Source organism: Nothoprocta perdicaria, unplaced genomic scaffold (genome assembly GCF_003342845.1).
Source record: "Nothoprocta perdicaria isolate Ctin4 unplaced genomic scaffold, notPer1 scaffold_56, whole genome shotgun sequence".
Lineage (NCBI taxonomy): Eukaryota > Metazoa > Chordata > Aves > Tinamiformes > Tinamidae > Nothoprocta > Nothoprocta perdicaria.
The window spans coordinates 2647190-2669854 of NW_020455821.1; the positions used below are offsets into that span (position 1 = coordinate 2647190).

At 43.3% G+C, this 22665-nt stretch overlaps 1 protein-coding gene across 1 annotated transcript; it reads left to right on the forward strand.

The window, feature by feature from the left end:
• TRMT61A (tRNA methyltransferase 61A) lies at positions 1 to 20861 on the forward strand. The gene is made up of 4 exons (XM_026048679.1): positions 1 to 169; positions 2355 to 2704; positions 12137 to 12403; positions 20225 to 20861. The coding sequence occupies exons 2-4, from the start codon at positions 2374 to 2376 to the stop codon at positions 20551 to 20553; spliced, it is 927 nt and encodes a 308-aa protein (XP_025904464.1). The 5' UTR covers positions 1 to 169; positions 2355 to 2373; the 3' UTR covers positions 20554 to 20861.
• Positions 20862 to 22665: the final 1804 nt, after the last annotated feature.

A 22665-nucleotide genomic window follows, 5' to 3' on the forward strand; every position in this document is an offset into this window, starting at 1 on the left:
TCCCTGCTGCAGAACCAGAACCGGAACCGGAACCGGTACCGGGAGCCACCTGGTAGCCACACAGAGGGTCTCTGCGAGCCTCCACGTCGCAGGTCGCCACCAGGGACCCTGCAGCTCGAGAAGGAGGCGGTTGTGCCTCTCCTGCACCTGGGCCCGGGAACCAGTGTCTGTGCGTGTTTATTTATTTATTTATTTATAGACCCAGTGGGAAGAAGCACCCTGCAAGTTCGGTGTGGCTGTTGTATTCGGCCTGGGAACCAGTGTCTGTGCTTATTTATTTATTAAAGCAACTGTTATCTTAGCGGTTTAATTTTTAAGGTTGCAAAGGATCACCAGGGTCGCTGGGCCTGGGCCGCTGCRGTCACGGGAAACACAGCAGTCCCATAGGAAGTTCCCAGCCCCTTGCCACAAGCCAGTGTTACCCCCCACACCCCTTTGCTACCCCTGGCAAAGGCAGGACTGTGCCAAGGCCTTTGTGTGATGTAGGAGAGCCTGGAAGATGAAGAAAGCAGCAGGGTATTAGGCCCTGTGGTAACAGGGAGCTTGCTGAATGAAAATGTTTAGGGATTGCAGGTTACCCCTTGCCATAGGGCAAGCAAAGAAACAACCCAAACAGTAATGCAAGAGGGACTGCTCACAGAGCCCAAATTKACCCCCAAGTGTAAGAATATGACATGTCAGGTGAGTACCCGGGAGCTGTGGGTCTCGGGCTTGTACCAACGATAAAAATGATGGCTCAAAAGAAGGCAAAGAGAGTAGGAGCCAGTTCATGTGATCAAAGGGAGAGTACTTCTTCCTTTGTCCCTGCAGACGTGGGAATGTTCCTTTTGCCTGTTGGCAGAACAGCAGTCGGAATGTGGTAAGAGAAAGGGATGGCAGTCGAGCTGATTTTGAGTATTGTAAATAAGAACTGAGAACTGCATGTTTCGCTGATAGCATCTACAGCGTGGGGCAGAGGTGTGATTTATGAGATGAAGAACACCAGTATTATCAGATGGTGCAAGCTCTGGCACGGGGTTAACCATAGCTGGACTATCTTGCATGCAGCGTTCAATGTGTTAACACCCCTCAATTAATGGTATGTCCTTACAGTTTCACCCTAAAGCCAACAGGCCTAAGCTCTTTTGCCGTGTGATTACCTGGGGTCATATCATAACCTTTGGAAGTTTTCTCTGTAAATGTGTTTGTTTCTTGGTGTCAATGTTTCAGCAAAAAAACAGAAATTAATCTTGCTACTTAGAGTCAAACTGAACTGCAGTGAGTCAGTCRAGAAAAACTAGAAATTTAGAACTAAAGTTTTTAGTGAAAGCAAGTATAACAGGTCAGTCACACATGTAATATAGCCACACTKCAATCAAACCATTATTCTGAAACAAAAAATAGTGCTGCTTTTGGTTCTCTTACACTAGTAGTACTCAGAATTCAAGCTTCCAAGGATTTCTGTCAGAGACTACAAACTTTGGGATTACCATTAYCTTCCCTTCTGTAAATTGATGAAGCTGCAGCTTAGATTGGTAGCTGCTCTATCTGAAAAGCAGGGCCAGACCGTATAATAAGCTGCTTGCTAATTTCCAAGTTTTCTTCTCAAAGATAGCAAAATTTAATTGTAATTCTCGAAGCATCTCCAGCAACACAGGGTTAAACAATATAGCTGTATTTGCATTAGTTTGCAAGCAGTTGTCTCCATCCAGTTGCAGCACAGACCACTCTCCAGACCATTACCTTGCACCCCCAATGGCTAATTGAAGGCTCGAGTATTATTTGTTCCTTGCATTTAGTCAAATTTATAGATAAATTAATGCAAATGCTGCCTGTATTTAATCTCAGAACCTCATTTGAAAAACTTTCAAGGCAACTTTTGCTAGTGGCTCTAGTAACTGGTGATTAATATTCTGGCAAATAGCAGTTGTCTTGCATTGTAAGTCACCAAGGGACAAGGTAGCAGAAGGAAATAAAAGGCACTGCTTAACAGCCTACTCCGGGAGCTTGTCAGCTGGAATTTAACAGACTGCTGAAATAGATATGTCCTTGCAAGCTTCCCAGTTGCATTGTGGAACAGGCTGACTGAATTACASTGTATTTGCTAAACTTGCTTCAAAATATATTATACCACAGGACAAATATTTGTGCTATTCAAGTCAGTGGGATTTTTCCACTGATTTTAACTTTTTAACTGGATTGAGAGTTCGGTGCAGTGTAGGGAAAGGGAAGGGGAGTTCCCTTGCTACCACCTTATTTATGTAGGTTTTTTTTTTCATTTTTGACCTGGAGAAAGTGAAATACCTTATTCTTATCTCTAGTTTCAGCTTCATCACAGCCTTGTACAGCTCCCTGGTTTGTTTACTCTCTTCCAGGTGAAAACCAGCAGCCACAATGAGTTTCGTTGAATACGGAGATACGATAAAGGATGGTGACACAGCCATTGTGTTCCTGGGCCACGAATCCATGTTTCCCGTGAAAGTCCAGCATGGCTCCGTAACTCAGACTAAGTATGGGGTCATTAGGCACTCCACGGATCTCATAGGCAAGAAGTACGGCTCCAAAGTGACCTGCAGTAAAGGCGGATGGGTGTTTATCCTTCATCCAACACCAGAGCTGTGGACTGTGAATCTTCCACACAGGACACAAATTCTGTATTCCACTGACATCTCCATAATCACCATGATGTTAGAGCTGAAGCCGGGCTCCATAGTATGTGAATCAGGTAATAATTCATATGTTGAAATCCCTTATTAAGAACTGATGTGAATACCTTAATGAAAACCAATCTCAACTTTCAGTTTTGCAAAAAATCTTCTTTTTCTCTCCATTTTCCGTTAATTTTCTCAGCCTGTATGTTGAATATCTGTTTCATTTGCACGTGTTAGCAATTGCTGTGTCCTCACCAAGTAATGTTAGTTCAATCTGCTGACCTCACGTAGGGCTGTACCTTTGGTGTATGTTTGATTAATTTTGCTTCTTAATGTAAATAAACATTTTTCCTTCTGTTTTCCAACGCTGTGGTAAAATACTTAGAAATATATTGGAAAATTTGTTTTTGACTTGAAAACTAGGCTTGAAATTTTCAATGTGAGAGAAAGCATTTGAGATAGTGGAAAAAACAAGAAACTAATGACAAGGGGTTAAACTAGTAATAAGTAGGAAAAAAAAGGCAGCATTTATTCAATATAATACTCTGTAAATACATACATTTCATGTTTGTCTTCCGAAGCGTGATCGTCTGGTAGCACTGCAGTGGCTTTCAAAGCTCACTGTAGAGAGATAACACAATGGGTGGTTTGTTCCTCACACTGTTGTGTCTTGTTTCTAAAATTGCTTTAATTTATTGCAGCATCCKTGCTGTTTAGCAAATACGCTATAATTCATTCAGCCTATTCCACAAGTTACAAGGAAGGAGGAGTTAAATCCTGTATTAAATCTATATTCTCCCGGTTAGATATGGTTTAAAAATTCCTTCCTTTTTAGACATAATGTTGCCTTTCCAGCACAAGCCCAGTGCCTTTCATTCTTTCACATGCAGTTATTAAGAAATAGTTATTAAGAAATATTAAGAAACAGTTATTAAGAAATAGATGGTACAAGCAGCTTAAATCCCTCACTGCTATATATAATGGCATTTGGGACAGGCAAAGTCATATGCAGAAGCCTCTGGTACAGCTGTTGGCCCTGTGAGTTTATAGTCCATCCTGTAGGACTACCCATCAGCTCTGGTATTGTCATGGGATATAGATATATTGTTCATTGGGCAGCTCTTTACCTGTTCCCTCCCTATGTTGTTTGGACGGGATGGGAAAAATAAAAACATGACATTGCTCAGAGTGAGCTGAGTTGCTGCGTGTCCTGCCTCACTCAGGGCAGGAGAGTGTTCGAGTATTGAGCTGCATGTGACRTGTTCCCAGCCATGTCAAGGGTACCCAGAGAGGATGAAAATGTTTAAAATCACATTTATCTAAGCATCTAAGAACTCGCAATGATATAACCTGTCTTGATTTCCAGAAATGTTGAGTCAAAGGTCATAAGCACAATCAACCCTTTCTGTTAATAGGAAACTCTTCTAAACTCTTTAATGATTATTTTCTTTGATTTCGAAGTACTTAAAAAAAATGAATTGCTTTGCTACCGCAGCAGTGATTATATTGCTGAGGCGCTTTATTGTCAGGAAAAAAAGAAAAAAAATACGATCTCAAATTTATATAGTCAATTTTGAAGGGAGAACTCGTACTGCTAATTGACTTACAACTGACTGGAAATGGCAATTTCAGTTTAAAATACGCAGATATTGACAGTGGGGGCCTCTGGTGCAATGATGTAGCCTTCTTCAGTGACATCTAGGTTAGACTGTATTCAGCAGTCTGAAATCATTAGTGCGAGATTACACAGCCTAGAAGGAACCAGCCCAAAGGTGATTAATAGAAGAAGAAGAAATAAATAAAAAAAAGGAGATCTGGTCTAGTAATGACGTTTGAGCTCATTTCCTGGTGGTGCTGCCTTTAGGTGCATCTTTAGCATTAATTAGCATGGAGGTCTGTCTCTCTTTTTTGAACATGAGCTGATCTGAACTACCTGCGGTGTGGCCTGGCAAAGCAGGAGCTATGAACAGGGCAGGCACTTTTCCTCCCAACTTACTAACTGGCCCGTGGCAAGAGTGTCCTGCATTTAGCCAGGATAAGCTGAACTGGGCATTAATCTGCACTGCTGAATGGAGGGCAGATAGATAATGTGGTGGTAAACACCCTCTGTGTGATGTTACAGGCCTGTGGCTGTAAGAAGAGATGGTCTTTTGATCAATATGTATAAATATCTGAAGCGAGAATGCGAAGAAGATGGGGCCAAACTCTTCTCGGTGGTGGCCAGTGACAGGACAAGAGATAATGGGTATAAGTTGAAACACAGAAAGTTCCATCTCTGTCTGAGGAAGAGCTTCTTTCCTGTAATGGTGGCAGARCCCTGGCACAGGCTGCCCAGGAAGGTTGTGGAGTCTCCTGCTCTGGAGATCTTCCCAACCCGCCTGGATGCCACCCTGTGCCCCCTGCTCTGGGTGTCCCTGCTGGATCAGGGGGTTGGACTAGATGATTTCCAGAGGTCCCTTCCAACCTCAACCATTCTGTGATTCTGTGATTGTATATAGTTAGAAAAACAGTAATGAAAGGTTTAATTTTACATCACTGTTTGAATTAAGTAGACATGATTTGTCATAAATAATATAAGCACGATATACAGTTTCTACTATTTCAATCGTCTTTCATAAATAYATAAAGCACAAGCTTGTCAGTAGTATGTGCATAATTAAAGTGATACTCTGAGGCTGTAAGGAAACTCAGCATCTGCCTGAAGTTTCCTGTTGGAGGTACAGGAATACCATCCTTTTCTCTTTTTGCCTTCTGCTCATTTCTAATTTATAAATTGATATTGAGATTTATTAACTGTTGGCACTGTTCTTAGAGCTAAGATGTCTTGAAAGATTGCTCCTTGATCCGAGGAATTTCTCAGCTCCTACTAGAAGTCTGATAGCCCTAACAGCTTBATGTTTCCAGAACTGAAGGATACTGCAAAAGATAGCTGCAAAATTCCTGCTGTAGGTGGTCTGGTAGTGTGAAACTTTGATCCTCGTCAGGTAACTCTCTCATGCAGTTTGTCCCTGTGGTGTTCACTGCATGTGCAGTCACTGTGTAGATAAGGAAATAACCTGAATCTCCTTTCATATCACTGCTCTAAAATTAATTTTGGTGTCAACTTACTAAATGACTATTTTCAGGCTAGTGATTAGAGCTATTCAGAGGATAACACAAGTCCAACAAAGAAAAACCTTGTGGTTTTGAAATTATACTACATGGAAAATTTATAAGACTTTTTAAGGTATTTTTGCTAAACAAAAGAATATGGAAACATTTTTTTTTCTCCTAGTCCCCACATCTCTCTGTTTTTTTTTTTTTCTTTTTAACTGTCCTCTCTCCCTGATGAGACTTAAACCAGTGTTCTGCACTGTTCTGCTAGAAGGCTAGAGCACTGTTCTGCTCTGGCCTTCAGAATTACTCAGTGAGTGCAGCACAACACTACAAAACCTCTTTTAATGTGATACATTTCAGAAGGATTTGGACTTTGACAGACCATTGTTTTTAGACAAAATGCAACGTAGGCAAAAGTATTCCAACCACTGTCCTGACCATCTTCAGCTCTCAACAATATCCAGTCTCACTTGAGTAAATGCTAATTGGAATTTTTATTTGCCTTCAGCTAAATCCCAAATTAAAATTTGCTAAGCCCTGCTCATTGCCATACAGCAATAGGAACTAAGTTTCTGAGGCTGAGACCAGTATCACAGGTCCTCATGACTTATCTGTGAAGGGGTAACGAGCTGTTGGCCAGTCTTACATTGGAACTTCTCAGAAACAGTTATGAAATTTTCTAACTTGTGGGCAAGGTATAGATTTTACTGACAGTACACTCATAGAAAATTAATGAGCACTTAATGATTAATGGATACTTAATAAATGATTAACGGTTTATTGTGGAGTCCCAACAAGTCAGAATGGTGCTTGCGAGTCTCCTGAGGTGCTTAGAGACTTCTTGATAAATACTACTCATGTTGGTACCATCTCTGGGGGCTAAGTGTATGTAAACTGATTGCAGCTATATCTGTAGTATACTCCAAAGCTTTCAAGTATTAATTTGATTTTTGAGCATGAGTATGTGATTTTTATCCATGTGAATATGTTTTACAACATCTCCCTTGCKCTATAGCTTAGTGTTAGAGAAGAACTTGAAAACCTGATCCCTATCTAGCTATAACTTTGAAGGTTAAGAAAGGCCTCATATATACAAATGCCAGCAAACAGAATATTCTCTTGACATACCACAAAACTGAAACAAAACTGTGGCCACATGATGCATCACTGTAGTGTATTCAAACTTAGGGTTGAGCTGCTCCTGATGAGGATTGCTGTTCATACCCAAAAACATGTGTTTCCAGACTTTCTGGATTCAGCTTACCATTTCACTTGACCACCAAGTTGTAAAATATTAGATCCAGGTTGCAGAAAATCCCTTGCTGGAGAACTCCAACTTTTGCTTCTCTGACTCTTGCCCTATCTTCTGAATCTAGTCAATGAGCAGTGATCCTCTCTGGCGTCCAGCCTGCTTCCACCATTAGTCCAGAACAGATGGACAGAAGAAAGAGCTTATCTGGTGTACAGGGAACTTCTGGATGTGCAGATTCCTCTTCCAGTAGCCAGGTCATCTTCTGGCTGTTGTCCTCCCTCCTTCCCTCTGTGCCCACTCATGCCCCCTTTCTCCTCTGCCCATGATTTGTGCCTGCAACTGCCTTCACCATGAAATTATTGCATTACTTTCCAGCAGATGCTGAGGATCTCTTCGTATATTCACTAGCAGTGATTAATGATCTCCAGTTATGTAACTTGTCATATATGGTGAGCAGCCTTCCTCTGCACTGTGTTTCTTGACAGATAYTAGCTGCAGAGTTGTTAACCCTCTTTAAGCCTAATTTTCTTCTGGTTTTGAGGCTCCATCCCTTCTTATGGCAGACTCRTGACCTGTCTTCTTATTTGCTAGGTTTAAGTTTTGTAGCTGGGAAACAAATACGGCAACRCTTGTATTGTTCTGTTGTATTTACTGATTTCAGAATATCTTAAGTGGTGMCATTTTACAGTAGATACTTTGGTTATAATGAAATATTATTACACRTTATATTGCCCCAGTATTTAATGATATTCTGCATATTTTTCACTTTTCCAGCCTCTCAACAATATGAATCTGTATATGGTTTTAAGTTCTTTGTCAGCTTTACKCCAGATTGCAAACCTGCCATATTGTGCTACCTGGCAAATGCTTTTGCACCTGCACAATTGTTGACGTCTGTGTGTCTCGAATCACAGCTTGACTTCCCTTCTTAAAAAAAAGCAACCGTGCCTATAGATTTTGGAGCAGCAAGCTGAGCAATCAGCTGCACTGAAAAAAATAAAAGTAGTTGAATGAAAAATCAGGTCTCCTGTGTTTATAGCACAAGTGGGAGTCCAGAAGGCAACCCGGATATCCTTTGCAATAAGAAAACCAGGCTAAATAGAAAACGTAGTGTAAAAATCCTCTCATTGAGCTATATGTCAGTCAAGTGCCGTGTTTGATGCTGTGGTAATGCTTCTATTTCTCTTGACAGTGTTCTGGTGGGTATCTATATAGTGTAGTCATACCCTGTTATTTTTGAAGGGGTCAGATGTTGCCTACTGCAGTTTGAAAGGGTGAGGAACAACCTTAAGTGTGGACATTGTCGCCAAGGTGAATGGAGGCTTCTCTGTGCAGCATCTGTCACTTGAGTAAGGAGGGAGGGAGAAGAGCAAGTGTGTTTGAGGTCAGAGGAATGATCTGAGCATTTATCAGATCTGGCTTTCTGGTCCACAAATCCAGAGGAGATGTCAGTAGGTGAGTGTTTTTTGGATTAAGATAGACCACTTCTCGTGGCCTGCTGATCCCCTGCACGATGCCTCTGCATCAGGTCGTGAGCTTTGAGCCCAGCATAGTGGGGATGCTGTGGGCAGGAGTGATTGCCTGCAGTGCAGTCGTCTGCTTTTTGACCAAGATCATTAAAATCATACAATAGTCAGCATATTTTCACAAGTCTCTGCAGGTGTAGCCTGTGATTGGCAGGATAGGATTCACAGATAGAATTTCTTCATCGAAGTGAGCTTCAAAGCAGCAGCCATGGTGGTGAGATTGGCTTTAGCACAGCCTCAAGTAACCTAGTTTTAGCTCTCCCCTAGATTCCATTCATCATTCATACGCTCTAGTTAAATGAGCATTGTGCTCTGGTAGAGAGCAAACACTTTCTAAGGCTGTGTTTAATGCATGATGCAAGAACTGCAAACATCCTGGTGTAAAAGCTATGAGCTGTAATTATTCCAGAAATTATTTTATATTCTACTTTCTAGACCAAATTAGAAACACAGGCATTTCACTGCACTAATGGCAATGTTAAACTCCTGAAGTCTGTTCAGTTTTGAGCTGGCCTCTTAATATAAAATATTTGAGGCATTCAAGTTTTGTTTTTTTTCCAGCATGTAATTCAGCTTCACTGTTTCAGTTTTGCTAATGTTCTGGTCCAYGTCTTCAGTAGTGCTTCTTGGATTTTGCTGCCTTCCTGACTAATTTTGTATCATGCTAAAGATACCTATCGTTTCCCAAGAAAATTTGAACCAGAACAGAACCTACTTCCAACTGTTCCCTAAGACTTTATGGGTGACATTTGCTGAATTTGCCCCTTTTTTTCAGTCATGATTTGGAAATAAGGGCAGAGAGAAATCAAAGAATTGCGGAGGTAATGGGAGAATTCAAATGTCAGATTTTGCAAATTTGCATGAGAGGAGGTGAAAATGGTGCTTGTTAATAGACATTCACTCGCCTTTCCACTGGAGAAGCCATGGCAGTTGAAACCCTGACTTGTACAGATAGTGTTGATTGGGTTTGTACAGATAGTGTTAATTGGATTTGTACAGATAGTGTTGATCGGGTTTGCATGGATAGTGTTGATGGRGTTTTAGTGATTGTGACTGAACTGCCGGACCCCCAGAAAGGATATTCTTGATGAGAACCTCAGCAGCACTGAACAGCCAGACACATAAGAGATCAGTGAGCGTCCTCATCACCTCGCTGGGCTGGAATCAGAATCCGATCTCTTCAGGAAGAGAAGAAATCTGCAAAACAGTGGCTGATTCATAACAATCTTGTTCTCCTCTCCTTGCCTTTCTGAGGGTGTTGTCAGGGAGAAGGCAGACAGCATCTTCAGAAATGCTCCCATTAGTGACGTTAGATCTGAGAATATGACATGCATGTTCTCCTGTTCACAGTCAACAAGAAATAACTGCTGGTAACCTCGTTCAACGTAAGCTCCGTGTGTAATACACGCCTGCAAGCGATGACTTCCAACATCCTGTTTTTGCTTCTGGGTTTGACTAGGACTGTTTGTGAACAAAATAGAGAAGCAGAAAGTAAGCCAGAAACTCATAATGGGATTTCTTAGGAAGGAGACAAACAGTATCTTCTGTCATGTTTTTAAGAGCAGATTTCAAAAGACAGCGATTAAAAATGTAGAAGAATATGAACGAGGAAACCAGATACATGCACAAGCTGCCTCTCTTTTTGCTTACACCCCAGCTGTGCAGACAGCCCTTCTGTTCAGCCCTGCAGATTAGCAAGGAAAGATGAAGAAAATGTGCAGCATTGCCCGTTTGGAAGGGAAATAGTGAAATTCAGTATGTTTGCAAAAGTTCTCAGCTTGCAACCCTGCTGTCTGCTGGGAGATACAAAGACAGTGTTTTGATCATTTCAGCAGTTTGKGAGCAGTAGTACCCTGCTTTTGTCATTAAAAAAAAAAAAAAGATGAAATGCTATTTCTTTTCTGTCCATATATATCATTGAGTTCTTAACAACCACGTGGCTGCTGTGATACTTGCATGTATATTGAGCAAGGAAGAATTTATTTGACATTCAAAGCCTACAGGTGCYGTGACCGGGTAGTTTTTCATGTGTGCCTATGCAACCGTCTAGTGGCTTTTGTTTGCTCTGTCTCAATCACGACAAGGATGCATGGATAATTTACCTTAAAAMAATGTTTGTGCCAGAGTTTCTCCCTTCCCCTGGACCTCATTGGGGCAGCTGTACAATTTGTGAGCCCTCCCTGTCTAATCTGCACTTTAGAAGCTGGGTGAAGGTGCARGCCTGAGCAGGGATGCGGTACTGATCCTGCAGGAACCTTGGTTGATCCCACGGCAAACATGGGCAATTTACAGCCTGGAGATCTTCCCTTGCAGAGTTGTCTGATTAAATGCAGTCCCACAAAGTGTTTCTCCCCTTTTATGATTAAAGGGCAGGAACCTGGGATTTGTCACTAAATTCTGTAAACTTGTACAGTTACTGGAACGTATTGCTGCAGGTAAGCAGCTATCCCAAACCCGGTCTCCTCTAATTTTTACTTTGTGAGCCCTCTCTCCCACTGCTGTAGTTCGGGTTGTCCTTTATAAGTTTTATAAGATTTATACTTTAGTTGAAAGAACTTGCTTCAGGCTGAAATTTAGCCTGAGTCATTGGAGATACAGATATAGCTTTATGACTAGCTGTGCAGATGCATCTATATCTAGATATATAGCTAGATACAGGCTTTCTACAGAAGGAACATGTTCTGGCTAYGGAATTACAAATCAATAAACACAGATAATTTGAGGTTGCTGTGGCATTTTGAGTTTGGAGATTTATTCTGTTACATACCATTTCAGTGAGGAATTTGCAATGTGAACTTGCATATGGGTGTTTCCTTCAGTGAAAATGTTGGTTGTTAGTCATTCGTCTACTTAATACTCTAATGGATCATTAAAAAGAGTTTTTAAATTAGCAAACTAAAACAAAAACATCATGTGTCTTGATAGTTAGGCCTTAATTGTATGTGATAGCTTTGCTTATTTGCAACTTCAGGTATGTGATGGGTCTCATGAGACTCCCTTAAGATTGTGTAGGAGTATATTTAAATCACCTRCTGGGTCAGGTCATGGGGGTCAGGGTGAGTGCAAGGAGCCCCAAGGTCTCAGTTTGGAGTAATCTCAGGGGAAGCTGCAGACTTTAAGAGGCTTGAGTAAAATAAATTCCATGTTGAGGAAACCATTTTTTTTGAGTGGAGGCCAGTAGACTTTTCAAACAGGACACCTGCCAATCTCTCTTCCTTCTTTTAATGAAGTACAAGCTTTCAAAATATGCTGTAATTTGCCAGCATCTCTTTAGCCTGGAAGAGTCTGGTACATTGGGAAGAAGCCTCAGGCAATTTTTCCTGACTTTTTTTCTTGTTGTGCTTAATTTCTCAGCTCTCTTTTTGAAGAGAGCCCTTTTCAAAGCTATGGCTTACATTTGTCACTACCTTCTGCTCCAAGGCTGCGTGAGCAGTCCAAATGTTGCTAGATTTTTAGTTAGGCTTTGGGATCCAGAAGACAATTTACTAGGTTATTTAGCCCATGGGAATAGAAGACCTTTCCCCTTCAGTTTAACCAGTGGTTTCAGTTTGTGTTGGCTCTGCCCAGCTCTTCCAAGTGGAGCAGCCCGGCGTGCCCACGAAGGTGCCTCAGCAGCTGCGTTTCCTCTCCAGGTACGGGCAGCGGGTCCCTGTCGCACGCCCTCATCAGGACGGTGGCTCCCACGGGGCACCTCTACACGGTGGAGTTCCACCAACAGAGGGCTGAGAAGGCCCGCGAGGAGTTCCGCGAGCACGGCGTGGAGCATCTCGTCACYGTCACCAACCAGGACGTCTGCCAAAGCGGCTTTGGGGTCTCCGGCGTCGCCGACGCTGTGTTCCTCGATATCCCGTCTCCGTGGGAAGCCATAGGACACGCAAAGGYGGCGTTAAAAGCTGAAGGTAACTGCGCTTCTGTCTGTGGCTGGTTAGGAAATGCCGTGTGCGCTCACACGTCTCTRCTTTTGAGCTGTGTGCTGCATCTGCTGCCTTTCTGTTCTGTGGTCGTTGCTCTCAAATGGCAGTCTAGTGTTTTCCAAGAATGAAAACCCTTAAAGAGGTCATCAATTCATAGTGCAGGACCTGAAAGGAGAGCAGCTTTTTCCTACAGGCCTGTTCCAGCTGTTACAACTAGCATGGGCCCTACACGAGAACCTTTGAATCTCTGTCAGGTGCATTTTGCTAGATCTAAGAGTGTGTAGGAAGCAGCAGCAACAATAACTGCTGAAAGCAATTTTTCTTGGCACTTCAGTGGAAAGGTGTTTGTAAAGAAGGTGTTTGGGCACACTTCCCATTAAGCACTGCACTGTTGGTGCTATTTACCAGAGCACCCCATCAGAAATGTCAAAGAAAATGTAATTATTACTGAAATGTGCTTGCCAATTCCTATGCTAAATCTCTTSTTTTGGAGTTTAGGAGGTTTGCCATTGGAGTGTGAATGGAGCCTATTGGCTGTTCTAGCTTATGCCAGTTATTCCTGGGTTGTGACAGCAAGTRGGAACTCCTGCTGAGGTACTTGATGAATTCTTTTGGTTAATTGTAAGTCTTTTCCCTAAGAAAAATAAGATTCAAGRAATAAATCATTCTCTTATCCTGGCAAAGCTTTCCGCTTTTGAACTTTCTACCAATGTAACAGTACAGGTGTGAATCAAAACTAACCTGTGCAAGATCAGTTTCCTTTACAAGAATGACTTTTCCATTCAAGGATATTTTATTTTTTTGGATAAAATACATAAATACAGGCCTGACTTGGAGTGAATTGCTCTGTCATATTGAAATTAAGGGGATTTATATTTTTTCCTAAAGGTCACTGAATGTTAAATACCTTGCCAGGTCAGAACCTGGGTGTTGGGCTCCCTTAGCACAGTTGACAATATTCTAGGTCCAGTAGCAGTGTAGCACGTGCTTCCTATACCAAGTAAGCAAATAGACTTGTGAACACGGTACCTGCAAGGGTTACRGCTGAATTTGTAACAGCTTTCCAGTGTGCCCTGGGGAAAAATAATTTTCACTGCACTGTACGATGCCCTTCCCAGGCTCAAATTATCTAATCTAGTGAGCACAACACTCAGCTGACTTCCCAGCTTAGAAGGAGGCACTGCATTGCGCAGCCCAATTTGAATGATTTAAGTGGTGCATGTTTAGAATACCAAGCAGAGCAGCTTGAGCAGTTCCAAGTTTTGAGTCCTTGTTTCAATTCAGCTTTTCAAGTCCTCGAAAAGAGATGACGGTCCCAAACTGGCTGTGCTCTGTGTATGCTACAAGGCTGCATCTGCCTAGCTAGCATAAAGTAATAATTAAAAAATAAAATCCACGTTATTTATAAAGTTGCATCACGTGCTTTATGTTCCAGTCAAAAGGTGAAGTTGCTGATACTTGCTCTAGTTTTAGCTACAAACAGCTGGTCGTGTCTGAGATCTGGGGTTAGTCTAAGACTCATCTTTTGAGTTTTGTAGTATCTGATTGAACCAAGGGCCATTTTTTGGTTTTGTAATAAGCAAAAACTGTTTTTCTTTTTTGTATAAAGTCTAATTGATAGCAGTAATAATGGGTATAAACATACCCACATTTCTGTTTTACTCCAAAGCTTGTGGATAGCTTGTGTTTTTTGCTGGTATAAATTCTAAAAMATGATAGGAGGTTATCTGTAACTCCTGCACTTTCCCTACCTCCAGCAGTTTATCTTGTAGTGCTTTGTTGTTTGTTTTGTTTTGTTTTCAAGTAGTTGGAGCTCTTCTGTAGTGAGAATGCCCTGTGCACTAACTGCTGCTTTCACCACCATTCCCAGGGTTAGTGCCGTGATAAAGCATCGCTGGAGAAAATGAGTCGTTTCATTCTTCCCTCCACTGCCTCCCTCTCACATCAGAACAGGTCACATTTGAACTTTTGACATTGTAGGGGTTATTATCATCAGACATACTGCAAACATTGCAACTCTGCTGCTAGAGAGTGGCCATTGATTTCTTGAAGTCTTAAGATGCTTTAATTTAAGTGAGGGCTAAGTGAGTTCAATACAAGAACATCACATAGCCTCCTCTCTGAAACCACAATATTCATTACAGAGTCTTCAGCTGAGACAGTGAAGAGAGGATTCTTAACCTTAACAAATCCTTATCAAACCAGTGTTTTCTCTCCTACTCAGGCTCAAGACCCTGGATAGCTGCAGCTCTCTGTTTAAGTAGGCCACGTCAGCGATCCTCTTTACAGGGAACGTTTGCCACTCGTGTTGTGCCTTGTGCCTCTGCTGTGAACACGCAGCTTTCAGTAGCTTGGCCTGCCATTCAAAGCACTGCCATGTGTGAAGAGCAAAGAGGGTAAAGTGGCCCAGTGACTTTGTGGCTGCAAAGTTTGTGTTTAGTGGTGCTGTGGTCTCAGCTGCCTCCTCCTGTGCTGATTTCCCCAGTCACCTTTAGCAGAAATGCTGCTCCGAACATCTCCTGGGTACTGCTGCACTGCAGAACTTGCTTTCATTTCCAGAGCCAGGCTGTTTTCCTGTTGCAGCAGCTGCTGATTAATGTTCTTCTGCCCCGATGGCTGCTGTTCTCAATATCTGACCTTGGTGTTTCTGCAAAGTTCTTATTAACCCTTCAGACTGAAAGGGAGAAAAATGAAGCCGTCACTGACATTCTGTGAAGTAACAAAAAAAATCCACAACATCCTACAGTTCTTAAATGCCCTGAAACTTTTGACTCACAGCCATCACACAGCTGAATACTGTAGTGCTTTTATTATAATTCTGCACCCACCTACTCTCCTCTCATAAATATTGTTAGTTTCTTTCAAAGCCATGGAATATGAGGCAGAAACTCGTTTATACAATATTTTCTGTACAGATTTTAAATTTTCATGTAGGGAGATTGAACAATACCATCTGTATATTGGGTTGGATTGGTCTCTTACAGTATAAATCAATCCTTAGTATATTTAAATCAATAGTCTGGACAACAGAATTATTAAGTCAGATCTCTTTTGCTTTCCTTTATTTCTCTTAAAGTAATTTTAAAAAAAATTACTGTTGTATTTGAACTCAGCACTCCATCTTGAATGTCACAAARTTTTCAGTCAGACATGTTGTGATTTGTAATACCTGAACAAAATAACATGGTGCTGTCATGTCTCCCCAAAGCTCTGTTAGGTGAGGTGCCTCTAAATGTCTCCTTGGAGAACCTCTCTATTTCCTGCTGTCACAAAAGCCCTTCAGAAGCGATGTGCTCTCAATCATAGTGGTGAGTTTTAGTTTCCAGAGGGGATAAATGGATGAAACAAGAGGTGCTTCTAAAATCTCAGCACCCACCTTAGTAAGTGCAGTGGTTGCTTTGACTCCAGGGAGTTTGAGCTCCAGGAAARGGTAAATATTGACAAACTAACTTGAAGTTGAAGCATCGAGGGACCATCTGGGCTAGTGTGAAGCTGTTTCCCTGGGTTTGGTTGCTGTGTCCCAAGGCCGTTTCGTCTGGTTCCCAAGGGTTGGCTCTTCACCAAGCCAGCGCAGCCGGTGTGTTTTGTTGCAGGGTTTTCAGGTAGGAAAGGTCTCTCAGAGGTTGTTAGGGCTGCCCCTGGCCTGAAATAAAAGTGGGTCTCACACACAGGGTCAAGCAGCAGGGCTTCTGCACCACAGTCCAGGCAGTGGAGCCCTGGCCAGAGCTGGTGGCCTCTGCACAGCTTGCAGGAGGTAGCTTCAACCTTAAAGAAAGTTCCTGGGCTTTTTGTTTTTTTCCTAAACTTGGAGCCAACTGATTTTATTAATATCTGTTATGTGCCTTTTCCCATCTGTGCCAATGAATTCTTCCTGAAGGATGTACCTGCAAGCAGAGAAGGCAAGGCAGCCTCTGCAGGCAAACACACTAAACCCCTGTTAATGAGCTGGCGAGTGACTTGGCGAACAGGGTTTTTTTTTTTCTGAATCAAGAGGCATCCGTTAATTCCCTCCAACAACCAAATCCTCTCATTTCACTTGTCAGGGAAGCTGCATCAAGTCGCCCACAAGCACACTCGCTTAAAGGACATTCTGTCCCCTTTTTCAGAGGCAATATTTTTAGTGTCCTGCTTGCACTGAGTAAATGGCATGGTGATGCCTCACCCCTACACAACATTAGTGCCTGCTTGTTTGTTTTCCTTAGGATCTCTTAACTTTCCAGTTATGACCATGCACTGAAACCCTAAAACACAGAGCTGTGCTCCTTTTACTAGGAATAAGGATGCTGTTGTGTACTCCACAGCACAGAGCTGGGCCCCTTTCCATGAAACTTAGCAGTGCTGCGCTTCATATGTTTATTTTGTGTCCTCTGAATAACATTGTGATAGTGAAGAAACCTGTCAGAGCACTCGTGGCACTTCCAGTGCTGTGCAGATATAAAGCTTTKCATTAATTTTCTCCCCTGCCTTTATGCTCTCCTCTCTCATCATTCCRGTTTGAATTGTACTTTACATTTTGTATGATCTTGACCCTACAGTTACAGTGACTGCTAGGACTATGTGGACTYATTCCCAGCCTATAAATTGAGGAGATTTAACCTCTCCATTCAATGTTTCAACCAAACTCACCGCCTGTAAAATTGAAGATGGGAAAAAAAAAATAAGTCTTTCATAGAGACTCATTATTCTCTCCTCAACTGTAGCACTTGTCAGATGCATTATACATGAATAAACMCATTTTTAGACAGCTCTTCAGGATCAAAAAGCTCACACAGCTTCCCAATGTGAACAGGATTAATCTCAGATAATTGCTATATCAATTTATGATGACACACATCTCATTAAACAAATTTAGGAGCAGTAGCTTTCCTAAGAGGAGGTCTCTCAAGTACACAAGCTGCCTTTGTACTAAAAAGCTTCAGCGTGGTGGGTTTTACTGGGGTCTGGTCCAGCCCCACTGTCTGTGACCCGCTGTGTGCCCGGAGCAGGGCAGGAGGGAGCACCCGGCTCCTCTGTGTGCACTCTGGTGCCCATGACCGAAGCTGAGACCTGCAAATGCTGAACTCCAGATTGTGTCCGGGTGGTGATGGTGGCGGGACGGGTGTTGCTGAGCTCGTAACCCAGCCCCTCTGTGTGCAGAGCACAAGAGCGCGTCCCTCTGAGTGCTCCATTTCTGTTTTCCAAAGGCCTTTTTCCTTGCTGCTCCAAAGACACCGTGGCCATTGAAGCTTCCTGTATTTTTTTTGAGACGACCTCTTGCAGTCTGAAACTGCAGTTTCATTTTCGCTTTATTTTCCCCGCCTGCTTTATCCACTTTCAGAGTTTGTAGCTTTCCAACCTTCTGCTTCATCAAACAAGTCCAGCCTGCAAGTCAGATCCAGCCCTTCCCGTGTAGGAAAAAGCCCAGGAAAGCCCTTTCCCACGTGGTAGATCCATGAAGAGAGGTGCTCGCTTATTTGTAGTTGTGGTGGGGGACAGGGCAAAGTAAATAACAACCAGCTGAACGCRTATTGCATTTGGAAATGATAAAACTACTAAAACCCACTCACATTATATGGAATAGCAGCTGTTAAACTGTTTTCCCTCTTAGCACCTGAGCAATTCCCKGCAGTCAGGCAGGTTAATCTCATTCTGCCCTTCCCTTGGATATTGGCTATTAAAACAAGACCTTTCTTCCCTCCCGGGTGGCTCCAAGGGCCGCGGTGTGTAGCACAGCATCTTCCAGCAGCCCCCTCTGCAGGCAGGTGGTCTGGTAAATGAGCCCCAAGTCTGGCACGGACACACGGAGCCTGTCCTGGACCAAGGGGACCGCGAGCAGCYCTCTTGCTTTTGGACTGTAAATGTRAACGTGCCCGGGAATTTGAATGCTGAAGGATGTCTTGAAGTTCCTGCAGACAGCATAGATCAGGAGAACCAACTTACTGCAAATGTAAATACATTTGCCTTTTTTTATTTCTACACAAAGCTCAGAACAGAGCTACAGAAAAACCCTGAATGAAGTAGTAGGAAATCTCYGATCTCGCTGCAAATTCTTGCTTTGTAGACAAAGAGTTATTGTGAGTTGACATTTAGCTAAGTTAGACGTTTGTTCAGTTCCTTACACAATAGGAATAGAACATCTTTCTTTATTGCATGTGCATCATAGTAGCTGTCTAATTATGTAACAGCATAATTAGACAGCACAGAAGCAGCACAGAGCTTCCTGAGCCGCCGCCTCCTGCATCCACTGTATGAGACGTGTCTGATYCACGTCCATTTTGGTACCCTGGCCGTGCTGATGAACATACTAATGTAATTTCACACAGGCCAGCAGAATGAGTCTGCTGTTAAATTGGCATCTGCAGAGTCAGTTAATAGAGACACATCCCAACATTATTTGCAGGTGATTATTAGATTTGTCTTTTAATTGTGACTCTGGGGAATTGCTTGTCCGGGTGCTTTGTTCTGCAGATACACGATAAGAACTCCTGGAATAATGCAGAGACATTATTCCAGGACTGAAATTAAATCCTACTTAGTGTATGGTGGATTAGTGGTCATGGAAAGCATCCTTCCCCGACCAGTGCCCTGCGCATCCCCGCGCACGGAGCTGCAGCGCTGCAGTGACGCGCTCGGACTTCTGTTTTTAGAGAGATGACTTCAGAAACGAGAAGGGGGAAACAAAAAGCAGGAGGGGGTTAGTTTGAGATAAAGCAAACTCGTGTAGTCCCAGTGTAGCCTCTATTTTTAGCAGGATGCTCTGCTCTCAGTTGCACGGGCTCCTTGAGACAACTGGTATTGGAAAGCTCCACTGGATAAGCCTGGGAGAGGGCTGGGAAGGAATGCAAATCAGGTCAGCAAACATTTTCCTCCCCTTGTAATAATTAAAGCAGTAGCTGAAGCTGTGTGGTGCAGCTCTCCCTCCTCCTCCTCCAGTGTGAAAGCTGTTCAGGAGGGGCAGTTGCCGTTCGGGACAGCGTGTCCTGGGTGAGAGCACATGCCCTGGCTTTATGGCAGTGTCCTTATAATTCTTTGATCTGATTTGGCTGTGGCTTTTCAGAGTAAATCTGAATCATTCTATTCTCAGCTGCTAAGGTGACATTGCAGCAAGTAGAAAGTTGCAAGGGGGATTATTAATACTCTGTGTTTAAGAGCAAAAATCCGAGCAGTTCGCGCACGGGGAGACAAGTTAAAGTCCTGTACTAGAGTTCAAGGGTTTTGAAGCAGAGCTGCCCAGTGTGATGTGCAGCACACGCTAATGCAGAGGAGATCTGCTAGCGAGCTCGACTAAAAGGGTAAAGCCTCAGCAGCTCTCCATCTATGGCCTGGGGAGGCTGCTTCGTTCTGCGCACACATACCATGGTGCCCACATACACACAGGCGCTTTTGTCAGCGCGCGTGTGCACGCCCGGGCGCTGCAGCGAGGGCAGCTCGGAGCAGCGCGCGCAGAGTGACTTCTGCCCTTGTGTAGGTGCCACGCAGCTCGGAGCCCCAGCCCAGAGCAGCGGAGCGCTCCAGCGAGTCATCGGTCCCAAGCGATCCGCTCTGGTAGCGCCATCACCAAAACGTGCAGGGGGCACCTTTGCGTTCAGAGGATAACGAATTTGCCCTTGCAGCTTCTGAAGGGTCTGAAGTATCTTGTAAAATAACCTGCATTTTGGTTTGTGCTGGTACTTGACACCTGCACAGGTGCCTCTTGGAGAGTTTCTTTGGATACCTTCTTCTTGGAGAAATTCTTCATTCTCTCTGTTCTGTGTGCAGGAATAAAGATAAAAAGAAATTTCTGTGTTTTTTTTCCCTTTGTTTGCTACTCCCTGACTTACTTTGCAGGTGGCCGCATCTGCTCTTTCTCCCCTTGCATCGAACAAGTCCAAAGAACCTGCCTGGCCATGGAAGAACATGGTTTTACGGAGATTAACACCTTGGAAATTCTGCTGCGAGTGTACAACGTCAGGACAATTAGCTTGCAAATCCCTGACCTTGGAAAAGCGTCTGAGGATAATTCGAGCTTTGGCTTTGACAGCAGCAACCCGTCAAGTCAAGGTAGCCCGGGCACTAATCCGCAGCAAGGAACTGTGCAGTTCAAAAGTGCTGTCCCGCTCAGGGAGATGGTCGGTCACACTGGGTACCTGACCTTTGCCACCAAGAGCCTCTTTTAGCACAGGAAGTTGGGAGTGTTTCGTGTGTGTTTTCTGCTTTCGTGGCCCTTTCCTGTAGGGCATCCAAATTTTTGTCAGGGAATTCCATATATAGTCAGATCTGGTTGGAATATGCTTTGTTTAAATAGCACGCGAGCGTTGAGCAGAGCAGCATCGAGGGAATGTTGATGGGCTGGAATGGGGCTCCGCTTGCCGCCAGAAAGAAGATAAATTAACAGCAAATGGCCATTTGCTGGAATGTGCAGAATAAAGATCCCTCCCRATAAGGAGGCAAAACAAACAGCACACTAATTGCAATGAGTTTTTTTTTCTCTTTTTTTAATTACTTCCCTAGTTTTGTGTTTCTCTTTTTCCCAGTACCTTACAAAACCTTTATTATTATTATTGTTATTATTTTTCACTTCTGCAGAGTCTCTGTTGCTCTTAGCAATGTGAAAGTGCCTCCCTGCKTCACTCTAGATAGGAACCTTGCGAGGTCATACGGTTGCCAGCGTGACTGATCKCAGAATTAGTGTTTCCTTGGATAATGTTTGGCTGCCCAGGGGATTATTGGCAACGTTCAGGAGCACAACCTCTTACTGCCTCCCAGGCTGACATCTGCAAATCTGCAAGATTACACAGAGGTCAAACAAAAGTGCTAATTATTGGATTTGGTTTACAGTAGTATATTGTGATTGGCAATCTATAGCAGAAATTTGGACCTGAGTTCATACTGTAATCTTGGAATAGATCATGTGCTTTTGTTGTGGATGAATCCCCTGTGAAATTCACTGAGTGTCTGATCAGGGTTTTCTGAATGCCTCCCTGTAAGCAGCATATTTGAGTTTCAGGTCAGGGTTTTTCAGGTAAGTTGTGGTGAATGATCTTCCTGCAGCTGAATGGAAGTAAAACCATTGCTTTTGGCTGGACTTCTCTCTCCAACTTGCAGCAATAATGCAGTGTTAGTGAAATCATCAGCCAACGTCAATAGTCAAGTTTTTAAAACATTTACTGTTCGGTCTTCCATGTGAAGCTGGTGAGTGTGATGGATGTCTGAATGCCAATTCAAATTTGTATTTACAAATTAAAGATTATGCAAATTCGTCAAGTTGCGTCTTTCTTAATGAATATTTTTGCTCTCGCCACTAGTTCTGTCTCTGGAAGAATCTAGCTGTGCCTTGTACCTGGTGCTAATCCTGAATTTGATGCTTTGAGCGAGCATCCACCGGGCCCCGGTGGCTCGCTTGCACCTGAGCCTGCTCCCCCTCGCTGGACAGAAATAACCTAGGCTGAGCTTTCCACATGCTCTAGCACGGTGCTAATCCATAACGGTTTAACGAAAGCCCCACCGAGCCCGACAGCAAAGATAAACTGTTGAGCAGCTTAAAGGCAGAAAGCAATTCTGTTGAACTGAAGCGGTTACATAAGCGGGCCCACAATTGTAGCTTTTCTCCAGAAATGAGGTGGAAGTTCTGTCTCTGCTGCCGTCGTGGCCTGCAGGAGGGCAGCTGCCAGACTGTTAATGCTGTTTATATTGTCTGGTAGCTGTGTTTTAACAACTTATTTGCACTTACGTGTATGCACGAGATTGTGTGTGCTTGAACACCACCGCTGAAGTAAYGCTAAGACACCAGTATAAACCAGAGAGAGGATGGGGAGAAACAAAGTTAATGCTGCAGGGCTTGGGGTACCTCAGGGTCATTCTGGTTCTTTGCAAGTGGGACGGTTTGTGATCCATGCGGTCCAGAGGTCTTGGGATTCCCGAGCTTCACCATTCCAGCCTTASATTTGATTTTTTTTCCCCCTGACAGACTGTATTTTAAAATAATGTAACATTTAAAGAGAACTAAAGAGGAAGAAAGCCACATTTCTGTCCTACAAATAGACTTGGAATGGAAATAACTGATGCGTCTTCATGGCGTCAGAAATGAGGCTCAYGCTTCCGTGCCTACAAAGCCCAATTCAGACCCCTTTGAAATAAACCATTGACTTGGCAGCTCCCTGGCTGCGGAGGGGCTGGCGTTGCCTATCGAGGGAAGGGCTTCATCTCTCTCCTTGCAGTACTAAAAGACCGTGTGTGTCTGATGCCAGCGGCAGCCGTGGTGGCCGGCAGGGCCCTGCCCTCCGCTCACC